Here is a 14,627-nt window from a genome sequence, read left to right on the forward strand (position 1 = left end):
AATTTCTTTGGAGCCCTTTTCAAAAGTCACTAACTGTAAGTGTGGGCCTATTTCTGGGCTCTATTTTCTTCTATTCTACTTGTCTCTCCTTACACCAACACCACACTGCATCAGTTACTGTCGCTTTACAGCAAGCTCTGAAATTAGAATAGTTCTTTAATCCTTTTATTTTCTTTCAAAAATGTATTGGCCATTTTAGGTCCTAGTCTCCTCCATAAAATTTAAGAAGCAGCTTGTTAGTTTCCACCAAAAAATGCACAATGGGATTTTGATTGGGAGTACGTTAAGTCTAAAGATGAGTTTATGGAGAACTGGCATCCCAACAATGTCAACTCCTCTAGTGCATAAACCTGGTACTTCTCTGCATTTATGTGGAACTTCTCTGCATTTATGTGGATTTTCTTTAACTTCTCTCAACAGTGTTTTGTAGTTTTTAGTGTAGATGTCTATACATCTTCCATTAAAATGATCTTAAATATTTTTGATCCCATTTTAAGTAGTAATTTTCAAAATTTCATATTCCAGTTATTTGTTGTTGGTATATAGAAATAGAATTTATTTTCTATTTCTATATCAATTATATTTGATATACAATATAATCGTGTGTCTTGGGATCTTTCTAAATGTACTTATTCCAATAGGTTTTATTATTTTTTAAATAGATTCTTAGGACTTTCTACACAGTTAATGATGTCTATGAATAGAGACAGTTTTACCTCTTCCTTTCCAATATATGCCTTTTATTTATTTTTTATCGTTGTCTTATTACACCTGCTAGCAGCTCTAGTATTAGGTTGAATAGAAGTTGTGACAGTGGCCATCCTTGCTTTGTTCCTGATCTTAGGGGGAATGCATTCATTCTTTCACCATTAAGTTACCTGTTTTTTTCTAAATACCCTTTATCAGGCTGAGGAAATTTCACCATATTTGTTGAAAAATAAATGTAAATAATGAATATTAAATACTGTTTTGAGATCTCTTGAGATGATCATATGATTTTTTCCCTTTACTAGTACGATGAATTACATTGATTTTTAAATGTTAAATCAACCTTTTATTTCTGGGATAAACCCCCAGTTAGGCATGATGTGTTTTCCTGCTGAATACTGTTTGCTGAATTTCAGTTCCATGGAAGGTTTTTATACCTAGACTGATGACAGATACTGGTCTGTAATTTTCTTTCTTTTTCTTTTCATTTCTTTTTTTTTTTGCAAAGTGAAAGCAAGTTTATTAAGAAAGTAAAGTAATAAAAGGATGGCTACTTCATAGAGCAGCTGTAATTTTCTTTTCTCATAATATCCTTGTATGGTTTTGTTTTCAGGGTCATTATGAATTATACCAGTTGGAAGTGTTCCCCTCTGTTTTCAGAAAATGTTTTTGTAAGATTTACCTTTCTTAAATGTTGGATAGAATTTAGCAAGAAAACCATCAGGGCTGCTAATTTGTTGTAGGAAATTTTTTAACTGCATATTTACTTTCTATAATATATAGAGTGATCATTAGGTTTTTTTTCTTCTTGTGTCAGTTTTATATTTGTATTTTTCAAAGAATTTGCCCATCTCATCTAAGTTTTCAAATTTATCAGCACTGTTAGGATATCCTTTATTATCCCTTTACCATCACCAATATCTATATTGATGTCCCCTCTTTCAGTCCTGATAGTGGTAACTTTTTGGTTTCTTTCTCTTTTTCTTTTTTTTTTTTCTTTTTTCTTTTTTGTATTTTATTATTATACTTTAGGTTTTAGGGTACATGTGCACAATGTGCAGGTTTGTTACATATGTATCCATGTGCCATGTTGGTTTGCTGCACCCATTAACTCGTCATTTAGCATTAGGTATATCTCCTAATGCTGTCCCTCCCCCCTCCCCCGACCCCACAACAGTCCCCGGAGTGTGATGTTCCCCTTCCTGTGTCCATGAGTTCTCATTGTTCAATTCCCACCTATGAGTGAGAACATGCGGTGTTTGGCTTTTTGTCCTTGCGATAGTTTACTGAGAATGATGGTTTCCAGTTTCATCCATGTCCCTATAAAGGACATGAACTCATCATTTTTTATGGCTGCATAGTATTCCATGGTGTATATGTGCCACATTTTCTTAATCCAGTCTATCGTTGTTGGACATTTGGGTTGGTTCCAACTCTTTGCTGTTGTGAATAGTGCTGCAATAAACATACGTGTGCATGTGTCTTTATAGCAGCATGATTTATAGTCCTTTGGGTATATACCTAGTAATGGGATGGCTGGGTCAAATGGTATTTCTAGTTCTAGATCCCTGAGGAATCGCCACACTGACTTCCACAATGGTTGAACTAGTTTACAGTCCCACCAACAGTGTAAAAATGTTCCTATTTCTCCACATCCTCTCCAGCACCTGTTGTTTCCTGACTTTTTAATGATGGCCATTCTAACTGGTGTGAGATGGTATCTCATTGTGGTTTTGATTTGCATTTCTCTGATGGCCAGTGATGATGAGCATTTTTTCATCTGTTTTTTGGCTGCATAAATGTCTTCTTTTGAGAAGTGTCTGTTCATGTCCTTTGCCCACTTTTTGATGGGGCTGTTTGTTTTTTCTTGTAAATTTGTTTGAGTTCATTGTGGATTCTGGATATTAGCCCTTTGTCAGATGAGTAGTTTGCAAAAATTTACTCGCATTCTCTAGGTTGCCTGTTCACTCTGATGGTAGTTTCTTTTGCTGTGCAGAAGCTCTTTAGTTTAATTAGATCCCATTTGTCAATTTTGGCTTTTGTTGCCATTGCTTTTGGTGTTTTAGACATGAAGTCCTTGCCCATGCCTATGTCCTGAATAGTATTGCCTAGGTTTTCTTCTAGGGTTTTTATGGTTTTAGGTCTAACATGTAAGTCTTTAATCTATCTTGAATTAATATTTGTATAAGGTGTAAGGAAGGGATCAGTTTCAGCTTTCTACATATGGCTAGCCAGTTTTCCCAGCACCATTTATTAAATAGGGAATCCTTTCCCCATTGCTTGTTTTTGTCAGGTTTGTCAAAGATCAGATAGTTGTAGATATGCGGCATTATTTCTGAGGGCTCTGTTCTGTTCCATTGATCTATGTCTCTGTTGTGGTACCAGTACCATGCTGTTTTGGTTACTGTAGCCTTGTAGTATAGTTTGAAGTCAGGTAGTGTGATGCCTCCAGCTTTGTTCTTTTGGCTTAGGATTGACTTGGCGATGTGGGCTCTTTTTTGGTTCCATATGAACTTTAAAGTAGTTTTTTCCAATTCTGTGAAGAAAGTCATTGGTAGCTTGATGGGGATGGCATTGAATCTATAAATTACCTTTGGCAGTATGGCCATTTTGACAATATTGATTCTTCCAACCCATGAGCATGAAGGGCTGTTGAATTTTGTTGAAGGCCTTTTCTTCATCTCTTGAGATAATCATGTGGTTTTTGTCATTGCATCTGTTTATATGATGGAATACATTTGTTGGTTTGCGTATGTTGAACCAGCCTTGCATCCCAGGGATGAAGCCAACTTGATCTTGGTGGATAAGCTTTTTGATGTGCTGCTGGATTCAGTTTGCCAGTATTTTATTGAGGATTTTTGCATCAATGTTCATCAAGGATATTGGTCTGAAATTCTCTTTTTTGGTTATGTCTCTGCCAGGCTTTGGTATCAGGATGATGCTGACCTCATAAAATGAGTTAGGGAGGATTCCCTCTTTTTCTATTGATTGGAATAGTTTCAGAAGGAATGGTACCAGTTCCTCCTTGTACCTCTGGTAGAATTCGGCTGTGAATCCATCAGGTCCTGGACTCTTTTTGGTTGATAAGCTATTGATTATTGCCACAATTTCAGAGCCTGTTATTGGTCTATTCAGAGATTCAACTTCTTCCTGGTTTAGTCTTGGCAGGGTATATTTGTCGAGGAATTTATACATGTCTTCTAGATTTTCTAGTTTATTTGCGTAGAGGTGTTTGTAGTATTCTCTGATGGTAGATTGTATTTCTGTGGGATCGGTGGTGATATCCCCTTTTTCATTTTTTATTGTATCTATTTGATTCTTCTCTCTTTTCTTCTTTATTAGTCTTGCCAGTGGTCTATCAATTTTGTTGATCTTTTCAAAAAACCAGCTCCTGGATTCATTAATTTTTTGAAGGGTTTTTTGTATCTCTATTTCCTGCAGTTCTGCACTGATTTTAGTTGTTTCTAGCCTTCTGTTAGCTTTTGAATGTGTTTGCTCTTGCTTTTCTAGTTCTTTTAATTGTGATGTTAGGGTGTCAATTTTGGAACTTTCCGCTTTCTCTTTTGGGCATTTAGTGCCATAAATTTCCCTCGACACACTGCTTTGAATGTGTCCCAGAGATTCTGGTATGTTGTGTCTTTGTTCTCGTTGGTTTCAAAGAACATCTTTATTTCTGTCTTCATTTCATTATGTACCCAGTAGTCATTCAGGAGCAGGTTGTTCAGTTTCCATGTAGTTGAGTGGTTTTGAGTGAGTTTCTTAATCCTGAGTTCTAGTTTGATTGCACTGTGATCTGAGAGACAGTTTGTTATAATTTCTGTTCTTTTACATTTGCTGAGGGGTGCTTTACTTCCAACTATGTGGTCAGTTTTGGAATAGGTGTGGTGTGGTGCTGAAAAAAATGTATATTCTGTTGATTTGGGGTGGAGAGTTCTGTAGATGTCTATTAGGTCCACTTTGTGCAGAGCTGAGTTCAATTCCTGGATATCCTTGTTGACTTTCTGTCTCATTGATCTGTCTAATGTTGACAATGGGGTGTTAAAATCTCCCATTATTATTGTGTGGGAGTTTAAGTCCCTTTGTAGGTCACTCAGGACTTGCTTTATGAATCTGGGTGCTCCTGTGTTGGGTGCATATGTATTTAGGATAGTTAGCTCTTCTTGTTGAATTGATTCCTTTACCATTGTGTAATGGCCTTCTTTGTCTCTTTTGATCTTTGTTGGTTTAAAGTCTACTTTATCAGAGACTAGGATTGCAACCCCTGCCTTTTTTTGTTTTCCATTTGCTTGATAGATCTTCCTCCATCCCTTTATTTTGAGTCTATGTGTGTCTCTGCATGTGAGATGGGTTTCCTGGATACAGCACACTGATGGGTCTTGACTCCTTATCCAATTTGCCAGTCTGTGTCTTTTAATTGGAGTATTTAGCCCATTTACATTTAAAGTTAATATTGTTATGTGTGAATTTGATCCTGTCATTATGATGTTAGTTGGTTATTTTGCTCATTGGTTGATGCAGTTTCTTCCTAGCCTTGATGGTCTTTACAATTTGGCATGTTTTTGCAGTGGCTGGTACCGGTTGTTCCTTTCCATGTTTAGTGCTTCCTTCAGGAGCTCTTTTAGGGCAGGCCTTGTGGTGACAAAATCACTCAGCATTTGCTTGTCTGTAAAGTATTTTATTTCTCCTTCACTTAGGAAGCTTAGTTTGGCTGGATATGAAATTCTGGGTTGAAAATTCTTTAAGAATGTTGAATATTGGCCCCCACTCTCTTCTGGCTTGTAGAGTTTCTGCCGAGAGATCAGCTGTTAGTCTGATGGGCTTCCCTTTGTGGGTAACCCGACCTTTCTCTCTGGCCGCCCTTAACATTTTTTCCTTCATTTCAACTTTGGTGAATCTGACAATTATGTGTCTTGGAGTTGCTCTTCTCGAGGAGTATCTTTGTGGCATTCTCTGTATTTCCTGAATCTGAATGTTGGCCTGCCTTGCTAGATTGGGGAAGTTCTCCTGGATAATATCTTGCAGAGTGTTTTCCAACTTGGTTCCATTCTCCCCCTCATTTTCAGGTACACCAATCAGACGTAGGTTTGGTCTTTTCACATAGTCCCAAATTTCTTAGAGGCTTTGTTCGTTTCTTTTTATTCTTTTGTCTCTAAACTTCCCTTCTCACTTCATTTCATTCATTTCATCTTCCATCAGCGATACCCTTTCTTCCAGTTGATTGCATCGGCTACCGAGGCTTCTGCAATCTTCGCGTAGTTCTCAAAACTTCGCTTTCAGCTCCATCAGCTTCTTTAAGCCCTTCTGTCCATTGGTTATTCTAGTTATCCATTTGTCTAATTTTTTTTCAAAGTTTTTAACTTCTTTGCTATTGTTTTGAATTTCCTCCCATAGCTCAGAGTAGTTTGATCGTCTGAAGCCTTCTTCTCTCAACTCGTCAAAGTTATTCTTCGTCCAGCTTTGTTCCGTTGCTGGTGAGGAACTACGTTCCTTTGGAGGAGGAGAGGTGCTCTGCTTTTTAGAGTTTCCAGTTTTTCTGCTGTTTTTTCCCCATCTTTGTGGTTTTATCTACTTTTGGTCTTTGATGATGGTGATGTACAGATGGGTTTTTGGTGTGGATGTCCTTTCTGTTTGTTAGTTTTCCTTCTACCAGACAGGACCCTCAGCTGCAGGTCTGTTGGAGTTTGCTAGAGGTCCACTCCAGACCCTGTTTGGCTGGGTGTCAGCAGCGGTGGCTGCAGAACAGCGGATTTTTGTGAGACCACAAATTCAGCTGTCTGATAGTTCCTCTGGAAGTTTTGTCTCAGAGGAGTACCTGGCCGAGTGAGGTGTCAGTCTGTCCCTACTGGGGGGGATGCCTCCCAGTTAGGCTGCTCAGGGGTGAGGGACCCACTTTGGGAGGCAGTCTGTCTGTTCTCAGATCTCCAGCTGCGTGCTGGGAGAACCACTACTCTCTTCAAAGCTGTCAGTCAGACAGGGACATTTAAGTCTGTGGAGGTTCCTGCTGACTTTTTGTTTGTCTGTGCCCTGCCCCCAGAGGTGGAGCCTACAAAGGCAGGCAGGCCTCCTTGAGCTGTGGTGGGCTCCACCCAGTTCGAGCTTCCTGGCTGCTTTGTTTACCTAAGCAAGCCTGGGCAATGGCGGGCACCCCTCCCCCAGCCTCGCTGCTGCCTTGCAGTTTTATCTCAGACTGCTGTGCTAGCAATCAGCGAGACTCCGTGGGCATAGGACCCTCCCAGCCAGGTGCGGGACACAATCTCCTGGTGTGCCGTTTTCCAAGCCCGTTGGAAAAGCGCAGTATTAGGGTGGGACTGACCTGATTTTCCAGGTGCCGTCTGTTACCCCTTTCTTTGACTAGGAAAGGGAACTCCCTGACCCCTTGCGCCTCCGGAGTGAGGCAATGCCTCACCCTGCTTCGGCTCGCGCACAGTGCGCTGCACCGATTGTCCTGCACCCACTGTTTGGCATTCCCTAATGATATGAACCCGGTACCTCAAAGGAAAATGCAGAAATCACCAGTCTTCTGTGTGGCTCATGCTGGGAGCTGTAGACCAGAGCTGTTCCTATTCGGCCATCTTCCTTTCTCTTTTTCTTAATAGTCTAGCTAAGAGCTTATCATTTTCATTGATCTTCTCAAAGACCAGCTTTGGTTTTTTTTTTGTTTTTTTTTTTCAAAGACGAACTTTGGTTTTGTTGATTTTTTAAAAAAACCTACCATTGATATGTTTTCTATTTCACTAATTCTTTATCATTTCCTTAATTCTACTTATTTTGCGTTTATTCTTTCAAGCTTCATAAGGTGAAAGTTTAAATCACTAATTTTTTCCTTCGTTTTTTTTCTAATGTATATAGTTAAACCTGTAAATATGTAAGCTGTGCTTTGGCTGTATTTCACAAATTTTGATATGTTGTGTTTTCATTATTATTCAGTTCAATATATTTTCTAATGTCCCTTGATTGATTTGACCCATGGATTATTTATTAGTATGTTGTTTAATTCCTAAGTATTTTTAAGGTTTACTGGGTATCTTTTTTGTTATTGATTTCTAATTTAATTTTGTTGTCATCAGAACACATCCTGTATTATTACAATCTTTTAAAATTCACTGAAACTTATTTTGTCACCCAGGAAAAGGCCTAGTTTAGTGAATTTTCCTTGTATACTTATGAAGTTTGGGGTTAAGTTGTTTAATACTGTTCAAATCTTATATATTTACTGTTTTAATTTGTCGTCTTGTTTTATCATTTAATGACAAAGGAATGTTACAATCCCCAACTGTAATTGTGAATTTATCCATTTGTCTCTTCTATACATTTTTGCTTCATAGATTTTGATGCTGTTATTAGGTATATGCAGATTTAGTAGTTACATGTTCTTGGTTAACTGTCCTGTTCATCATTCTGAAATATCTTACTTTATATCTATTAAATACTCTATCTTGAATTCTACTTCATCTGACTTTTAACAATTCCAGGCTTCCTATGATTAATATTTATACATTGTATCCATTTCCATCCTTTGTTTAATCCACCTGTGTCTTTTTATCTGTGGCTTTTGTAACTAGCATATAGTTGAGTCTTGCTATTTTATAAAATCTGGCAAACACTATCTTTTATTTGCTCCGTTTCTATTTCATGTAACTATATTTGCTGCATTTCCATTTGAGGTAACTATTGATACAGCTGGGTTTAATCTACCATTAAGCAATTTGCTTTCTTTTTGCCCCATGTGTTCTTTGTCCCTTTTTACTTCCCTCCTGCTTTATTTTGGACTAATTGAGAATTTTTTTTAAACTATGCTTCTATGCTTGTTCTTTTTTTTTGGTGGTCACTCTAGAGCAAGGGGTCAGTCAGCTCCATAGCCTATGGGCCAAATTCAGCCAACCACCGATTTTTGTAAATAGTTTTATTGGAACATAGCCATACTCATTCCTTACATATTGTATTTGATTGCTTTTGTTCCATAGTGGCAGAGCTAACTGCAACAGAGACTGTATGATCAAAAAAGCCTAAAATATTTACTCTCAGGCATTTTACAAAGCAAGTTTGCAAATCCCTGCTCAGAACAATCCTGCCTAACAGAAATATAATGCAAGCCACATATGCAATTTAAAAAATTCTACTAACCACAGATCAAAAAGTAAAAAGAAACAGGTAGAATCTATTTTAATAACATCCTCTGATTAAACCAGTATCCACAATGGTATAATCAGAATAATATTACTGAGATATTTTACATCTTTTTCTATAAAGTCTTCAAAATTTGGTGTCTATTTTATAGTAATAGCACATCTCAGTTATAACTAGCCATATTTCAAGTGCTCAAGTCATATTAGACAGCATGGCTCTAGAAGTTACCATGTGCACATTTAACTGATCATATTACATTCTATCTTGACTTAATGTTTAAGAACCTTACAAATGTATACTTCCCTTTATCCCTCATCCTTTGTGCTATTGTTGTTATACATTTTGCTTTTGCATGTGTAATATATTTCAGAATGCATTGTTATTGTTGCTTTAAGGAGCCATTTTTCATTTTAAAAAAATTAAGAAAGGAAAAAAAAGTCTTAACATATCCCAATATTGACAGTTACTGAAATTCTTTATTCCTTCAATAGATCTTAGTTTGGTATCATTTCTCTTCAGCCTGAACAAATTCCTTTAACATTTATTGTACTGTGTATTTCCTGGAATCGAATTCTGTCACGTCTTGTCTGTCTGAAAATATTTGTATTTCACCTTCACTTTTTTTTTTTTTGTAGTGGTGGATTTATATTTTATTTCTGCATTTCTTTTTTTAACAGTTTATTTTGAAGTAATTGTAGACTCTGAAATTGTAAAAATACATACAGCCTCCATATACCCTTACCTACCCTTTCACGCAACTCCTGCAAATGAAAACATTTTACATAACCATAATATAATTTTACAAAGCAGGAAATTGACATTCATATACTACCATAAAATACAGACCTTATTAGGATATCACCAATTTTGACATGTACTCGTGCATGTCTGTGTTCCTTAGATATTTTATTACATGTATGGAGTAACCACCACAATTATCCTACAGACCTGTTCCATGACCATGTAGGAATTGCTCATGCTATAGTGACACCCTCTTCCCAATCTTAATCCTCTGAAAGCAGTGGGTTTATTCTGCATCACTATAATTTTATCATTTTGAGTGTACCATATAAATCAAATCCTATGTAACTTGTTGAGAATGGCTTTGTTTCATTCGTCATCATGCCCTTGAGATCTATCCAAGTTTTGTGTACGTGAGCAGTTCATTCCTTTTTATTGCTCAGTAGTAATCTGAAGTATGGATATACCATTGAAGAATATTTGGTTTCTTTCCAGTTTTTGGCCATTCACTATTTAGTAGGTTAGCTGTAGACATTTTTATAGATGTTCTCTATAAAGTTGAGGAAGCTCCCCTCCATTTCTAATGTACTAAGAGTTTTCATCATGACTAGGTGCTGAATATTGTCAAATGCTCTTTCTGTGTCAATTAATATGATCATGTGATTTTTCTTCTTTAGACTGTTACCATGGTGGATGACACTGGTTTGTGGTTGAATATTGAACCAGTCTCCCATTCTCTGAATCAACCCCACTTCGTCATTGTATATTATTCTTTTTATAGGTTGCTGGATTTAATTTGCTAGTATTTTAATGAGGAGTTTTACATCTGTGTTCATGAGAGCTGATGTCTGTTGTTATCTTTTATTCTACTGTTTTTGTTGGTTTTGGTATCAGGGTAATGGTGACCTTATGAGTTGAGAAGCCTTCTTCCTCTTAATTTCTGGAAGAAAATGTATAGAATTGATATTGTTTGTTTTTTTTTTTTTTTTTCCCACGTTTTGCAGAATTCTCTAGTGAAACCATCTGGGTCTGGAGATTTCCTTTTTAGCTATGAATTCAGTTTCTTTAGTAAGACTATTCAGATCTTTATTTCAAGAGTAGGCAAACTTTTCTGTAAAGAGCCAGATGGTAAAAAATTTAGGTTTTGCAGGTCATATGGACTCTTGTCACAACTATTTATCTCTTGGATTTTTATTATTTCATCTTTAGTTTTGGTAATTTGTGATTTTTCCAGGAATTGGTCCATTTCATCTGAGCTATCAAATTTTTGTTGGTGTAATTATTCATAGTATTCCTTTACTCAAATCCCTTAAATGCCTGTGGGGTCTGTAGTGATACTTGTTTCTTCCCAGATACTGGTAGTTTGTGTTTTCTTTCTCTGTTAGTTTTGCTAGTTTGTCATTCTTATTGGTCATGTCTCAGAACCAGCTTTTGATTGATCATTCTGTATTTTTTAATTGCCAATGTTACTGATTTCTGCTCTAATTTGTTTCTTTCTGCTTGCTTTGGATTTTAATTCTTTTTTTAACAAACATAATTATATATATCTATGGGGTACAATGTGATGCTTTGATATATGTCTACATTGTGGGATGCTTAACTCATACTAATTAACAAATCCATCATGTCACATACTTGTCATTTCTTTTTATAATTTCTTGGGGTGCAGATTGTTAAATTGGGACTTTCTGTCTTTTCTAATACAAGTATTTAGTATTATAAATTTCCCTTCTAGCATGACATTAGCTATGTCCCATGTTTTGATATGTTGTATTTTCATTTCCATTCAGTTCAATGTATTTTTTAATTTTCCTGGGGTCTCTTTGACCCATTTAAAGGGGTCTTTAAATTTTAAAGCATTTGGAGATTTTCCTATTATTTCTTTCCTTCAGCTTGATCTTGGTGTATTTTCTTCCCTTTTTTCCAGTTTAGGTAGAAGCTTAGGCTATTGATTTGAACCCACTATTTTTTCTAACGTAAGTATTCCATGCTATAAATGTCCTGCTAAACCCTGTTTGTACTGCATCCTGTAAATATTTATACATTTCAATGTTGTTCAGTTCAAAATATTTTATATTTCCCCTTGAGACTTTTAATACCTTATTTAGAAATGTGTTAATTTCCAAGTATCTGAAGATTTTTTTTTCAGTTATTGATTTCTAGTTTAATTATATGATGGTCTAACAATATAAATTTGTTAGGGTTTGTTTTATGGATAGGATATGACGGTCTGCCTGGTTGAATCTTCCAGTTGCAGTCGAAAAGAACATGTATTTTCTTGTTTGGGGGTGAAGTAGTCTATAAATATCAGCTAGATCCCATTATCTTGTGATGTTACTAATTTATTTTATATTCCTGCTGATTTTCACTCTAGTAGTTATATCAATTACTGAGAACAGAGCTTTCTAGTTAGGGAGATGTGTGATGCCAACTCTTTGCTGTTTAATGCACAGCAGGCATGGTCAAAAGGGCAAGCGCCTCTCCAGTTTCTGAGGCCAGCGTGGAGGGTTGCTGTTGCTCTGATGTTTGCTCAGTGCAAGGTGGAGAAGGTTGGTAGGACTCTACTACGGTCTCTACAGTGTCTGGTGGGGAGGAAGACAGGCACCACATCTGCCCGTGTTAGTGTAGGGAGGAACAGGCTATATGGCTCTGCCTTACAGTTTTGGTAGTCTCCTGGTGGGAAGGAACGGGGACCACCTCAGTAGTACAGGCTGGGAAAGGTTGTCAGAGCTCTATCTCACAATTTCCCTAACACCCAGTGGGATAGGGTATTACCTTGTTAGTTTGAGGACGGTCAATAGGGCTCTACCCGTCTCCACAGTGCTTGATGGAGGAAGGGTAGGTGTGCTCTCTGGTTAGTGTAGGGTGATGATACTCAACAGGACTGTACCCTCCCTCTTCACCCCACCCTCACCACCCCCCATCCCCCCCTGCCGCCCTGTTTCCACAGCACCTGGAGAGAAGTAAGGTGCAGCTTCTTTCATGGTGTTCACCTAGGGTACAGCAGGTATAAAAGGATTCTGTCCTGTAGACCTGTCCTCCCCCAGGGCTATTGGTTAGATAGAGCATGTTTTTCATGTTTTTTTTTTTTTCCAGTCTGTGCATATTGCTGTTTCCAGACTGCCAGGCTTTTATGGCCCAGGCTGGGGTAATAGGAGGTACTAAAGTACATGGCGGGTGGAGACTCAAGGGAGGGTCATTTTTAGAATTTTCATAGTGTTTTGATTGATAGGCGCTTTTTGTCCACTCTTTAATTAATAGAATAAGGTGGGATGCTTACCCTTTCTTGTCTATAACTGGATGCCCCTCACTTTGATTTTGAAAGCTTCATTGAATATAGAATCTTTTCTTTAAGAACTTTAAAAAGGATGTTTCCATGTTCATAGGTCTGGTTTTTTTCTGCTAAGAAGTTAGCAGTTATTCTTATTGGCCCATTTATAATGTATTTCTTTCTGTGGCTTTCAAGATTTGCTTGTTATTTTTGGTTTTGTAAGGATGGCTGTCTTTTGTTTATTGTGCTTTGGGTTCGTAGAGCTACTTTTATCTATGGGTTGATATTTGTCTTCAAATTGGAAAGGTTTTGTATGATTTCATCAATTTGTTTCATGCCTTAATCCCTCTTATTTCTCTGAGTTCCAAATACATGCATGTTAGAATACTTTACCTTTTTCATAGGCAGCTAAATAACTATTTCTTAAAATCAGTGTTTTATGTTGCTGTACCTCAGGTTGGGTGTTTTTTTTTTTGTTTTTTTTTTTTTGCCTGACCTCTAGTTGATAGTCAAATCAGCTGTTAAACCTAGCCAATGAATTTTTCATGTTATACCTTGTATTTTTCAGTTCCACAAGTATATTTCTTTGTATGTTGAGATTCCACCTCCCCCATCTCTGTTCATTAATTATGTTCAACTTTAATTCTTTGAACATATTTATGTAGATGTCTTATAGTCCTTGTTTGATAAATTGTACCATCTGGATCAGCCCTGAATCTCTGTTAATTTTTTCTCCTGATTATGGGTCACATTTCCTGCATCTCATTTGTAGTAGTTTTATTGTATGCTGAATATTGGGGATGCTGTGGTCTTTAGACTCCAGATTTTATTGCATTCCTTTAAAGAGTTTTGAGGTTAGTTCTGGCAAACAGTTAACTTACTGGTGATTAAACTTCATCATTTTATAACTTCTGTTCAGGCTTTTTTGATCTAGTCTGCAGTAAATCTTAAATTGTGGCCTTTCTTAGGTCTGTGTTATTTTCCCTTCCTGAGCTTTGTTTTAGATCCCTAAGTTATTTCATATATTTTGACTAATTTTGTTTTGTATTTATTTATGGGTTTTCACAGCAGAAGGGAAGTCTGGTATCAAATTTTCATGGCCAGAGTGGAAGTAGTGTTGATATTTTTCATAGCTTCCCAGTTGATTCTGTTGTGCAAAGTTAGTAACAACTATTCTAATGCACGGTTTCTTGACAGCTGCACTATTGACATTTGGGAGCTGAGCTGTTATTTGTTGTGGGGGTGCTGTCCTGTGGTGTAGGATGTTTCGCATCATTCCTGGTACTTATCTACTAGGTGTCAGTAGTATCTCTGCCTAGTTGTTACAACCCAAAGTGTCTCCAGAAATTGCTAAATGTCCTCTGTGGGGCAGAATCATCCCAGGCTGAGAACCAATGCTCTATCAGAGTAGATTATTGCACTGCCTTGAGCCCTTGCTACTCAAAGTGGGGTGTGCAAACCAGCTGTATTGGCATCATCTGGAGCTTCTCAGAAATACAGACTCTCAGGTCATACTCCTAGACCTTTTGAATGAGATCTGCATTTTAACAAGTTATGATGATCTGTTTGCTTTCTAATACTCAAAGAAAGAATAATGCCGTAGAGCAGGGGTCAGCAAACCTTTTCTTAAAAGGCCAGAAAGAAAATAAAATATTTTCAGTTTACTTTCCATACAGTTTTTGTCAGAACTATTCAACAATGCCATTGTAGTGCAAAAGCCCACATAGACAATACATAAACAAATTGATGTGGCTCTGTTCCAATAAAACTTTATTCACAA

General features: G+C 37.0%; 1 protein-coding gene across 3 annotated transcripts in view; it reads left to right on the forward strand.

Moving 5' to 3' along the window:
- VRK2 (VRK serine/threonine kinase 2) overlaps positions 1–14,627 on the forward strand; it is a 115,461-nt gene that overhangs the window by 98,898 nt on the left and 1,936 nt on the right. Inside the window, exon 14 of one of the 3 annotated variants that reach the window (XM_030827031.1) lies at positions 11,509–11,552. The exons of the other annotated variants lie outside the window; for them this stretch is intronic. Coding sequence (XP_030682891.1) covers positions 11,509–11,520 — 12 coding nt within the window. The 3' untranslated portion in view covers positions 11,521–11,552. The remainder of the gene's footprint in view (positions 1–11,508; positions 11,553–14,627) is intronic. 3 annotated transcript variants of the gene reach the window in all.

Source organism: Nomascus leucogenys, chromosome 14 (assembly GCF_006542625.1).
Source record: "Nomascus leucogenys isolate Asia chromosome 14, Asia_NLE_v1, whole genome shotgun sequence".
Lineage (NCBI taxonomy): Eukaryota > Metazoa > Chordata > Mammalia > Primates > Hylobatidae > Nomascus > Nomascus leucogenys.